General features: G+C 25.5%; 2 protein-coding genes across 2 annotated transcripts; one reads left to right on the top strand and one right to left on the bottom strand.

Moving 5' to 3' along the window:
* Nucleotides 1-429: 429 nt before the first annotated feature.
* Nucleotides 430-804, bottom strand: LOAG_14254 (hypothetical protein; the record flags this gene model as incomplete). The annotated part of the gene is made up of 1 exon (XM_003149753.1): nt 430-804. A coding segment is annotated over one exon (325 nt), but the record flags the coding sequence as incomplete, so codon positions are not given.
* A 282-nt stretch (nt 805-1,086) lies between these two features.
* Nucleotides 1,087-2,026, top strand: LOAG_14253 (hypothetical protein; the record flags this gene model as incomplete). The annotated part of the gene is made up of 2 exons (XM_003149752.1): nt 1,087-1,216; nt 1,839-2,026. 2 exons carry the CDS (start codon nt 1,087-1,089, stop codon nt 2,024-2,026), a joined length of 318 nt encoding a protein of 105 aa, XP_003149800.1.
* Nucleotides 2,027-2,843: the final 817 nt, after the last annotated feature.

The raw sequence follows: 2,843 nt of genomic DNA, 5'->3' as shown, positions 1-2,843 counted from the left end.
CTCATACAGGCCTTTATATTAATTAAATTAGCAAAGTTTTTTTCCTCCCTTTTCTTTAATTCATTCAATTAATTTCATTCAATTTTAAATAATTAAATTAAGCTATCTTTTTTTCCTTTCAATTTACTTAAATATCTTTTTCTTTTTTCTTTTTTTATTTCAAACGATTTAATTAAGTGCAATTTTTTTAAATTTCTATTAATATATTTCTCATATATTTGATAATTACAATAAACTGTTTTAGAATGTTATCTTTTATTTATACATCCATTAAGCATTAGCATATATATATGTTTTGTAAATGGAAAACAAATTTCAAAAAAAAAAAAAACGAAAACAAAAAGTGAAAAAGATTGATTATTCAATAACAATGGTTTTTGTTTTTTTGTGATAAACACACAATTACCAAAATTCTTTCATTTTAAAATTCTATAGATGTATTGTTGACTCATTCATTACTAAAAAAAAAAAATGAATGTTTAAATATTTCTCTGTATATTTATAAATGTGAACAAACGTCTATGATGATATCTCTGTGTGTATGTGTGTATGTGTGTGTATGTGTATATATGTTTGTGTGTGCATGTGTCTGTATGTGTGAATGTATGTATATGTGTGTGTGTATGTGTGGACATGTATATATATATGTGTTTAGATGGGCATGTATGTGTATGTGTGTATATATGTGTGCGTATGTATATGTGCATGTGTGTGTGTGCGTATGTGCGTATATCTCTGTATATATGTGTATGTTTACGTGTGTGTGTATGTGTGTGTATATCCATGTCTGTATATGTATGTTGTATATCCGTGTCTGTATGTGTATGTGTATTTTGTATTTTGTGCGTTTTATGTGTATGTGTGATATACACATATCTTATATCTGTATGCGCATATATGTGTGTATGTGTACGTGTATGTATGTGTATATGTGTATGCATATCCATATGTATGTGTATGCATATATGTGTGTATATGTACGCATGTATGTGTATGTACACCCATATGTATGTATATGTTTGTATGTTTACGTATGTGTGTGTGTGTGTGTGTGTTTGTGTATGGTTGAATTGGTGGATGTGAGAAATGAAGTGTGATGATGTCCTTCACTTTTCTTTTTTTCCTGGTGTAGAAGAGGAAATGATGATGATGGTGGTGGTGGTGGAAGGCAAGATTTTCTTGATGCTAAAAACTAAAATGATAAAGCTTAAAGATGGTATTTCTATATACTTCAAGTTTAAAAACTTTTTAAAAAGAAAAACAAAACATGTGGGTGGTGTTATTTACAGCATTTTGGATGAGAATTTGTAATGTACCGAAGAAAATCATTCCTATCACTTGTTGTTGTTGTTGTTTATTGTTATTGTTATTGCTATTATTATTATTGTTATTATTATTATTATTATTATTATTACTGTTATTCTTATTGTTATTATTGTTCTTGTTATTGTTATTATTGTTGTTGTTGTTGTTATTTTGTTTGTTCTTCCTATTCATTAACAAATAAATAAAAAATCGAAATTTTTAAAATTTTATTATTAAGTTCTTTTTCTTTTGCATTTTTCATCATTTCTCTCCTTGGAATTTTTATCAACGAAGTGATAATTTATCAATTGATCTTACCCATAATGTTATTAAAATTATCTTTTAGGATAAGGAATAGATTGAAATGATTTAGAATTAAATGATAATAATATATGATCAAATGTTACTTCTGTGGTTATATGCTATCCTTATCATTCTTACATGTTCTTTGTTGATATCAAACCTTTAACATTTCAAATTTCTTGAAACTTCTGTGCTATACTTATCATGATTTTTCAATGTTATTTAATAAGATGCAAATGTTAAGGAAGAGCTTAAGATTGAGGCAGAAAATGATGATGATGATAATAGTAATAATAATAATAATGACATTGATGATGATGATGATAATGATAGTGGATGTTTAACTGATAAAGATGTTCAGATTAAGCCTGAGAGGAAAGTAATGATGATTTTCAAGTGGGAAAGATGTTCAAACTAAGTTTAAGATGAAACAAATTAGTTTTATTTACGATAAAGAGAAGAGAGGAAGAGAGAGAGAGAGGGAGAGAGAGAAAAGGAGTAGGAAGAAGAAAAAACGATAGTATATTTTAACTTTCATCGAGTTGCAAGTCTGAACATCTGAAAAGATAAAATGGTTGGTGTTATTCGGCGAACAGAAATACTTCTCACTCACTCGTCTATTCCTTTCCACACTAAAATAAAGTATTAAATTTTTGATTATCTTTTTCGAAATTCTTCCATCCTGCTGTTTTAATTTCCAATACTTTTATCATTTGTTATCATAAATGAATAAGCTGTACTGACAAATACTGATACCGATGTATATAATTTATATTTTGATATATATATATGTATTTCATATTTTCCCTATATCTATATTTATATTTATATTATTTATTTTCATATTTATACTTATACATCTATGCTTCTATCCATACTTATATTAATATTTTTATATTTTAAATTCTTAATTCTAATATATTCTAAAAATGCTTTGATATGCTAAAAATTATTTGTAAAATATCTTTTTTCCCCATTTCATATTAGTATTCCTATTTCTATTTTTATTTATTTGTGTAATTCGAACTCAGTTTGTATTCCATCTTTTCAATTTTTTTTTTTTTTGAATGCAAAAAGATGATATGATTTAATTTTTTTTTTTTTTCAAATATAATTCATTGAAGCATTTAAATGTTTTACAAAAACTAATCCCAGACAATTCCATCATTCAATTCATTTTCAATTTATCTAAAATTTAAACAAAAAAAATAGCATGGAAATTTTCTTTAAAAAAA

The sequence above is a fragment of the Loa loa genome, assembly GCF_000183805.2.
Source record: "Loa loa unplaced genomic scaffold supercont3.383, whole genome shotgun sequence".
Lineage (NCBI taxonomy): Eukaryota > Metazoa > Nematoda > Chromadorea > Rhabditida > Onchocercidae > Loa > Loa loa.
This window is presented reverse-complemented; position numbering and strand designations above follow the sequence as displayed.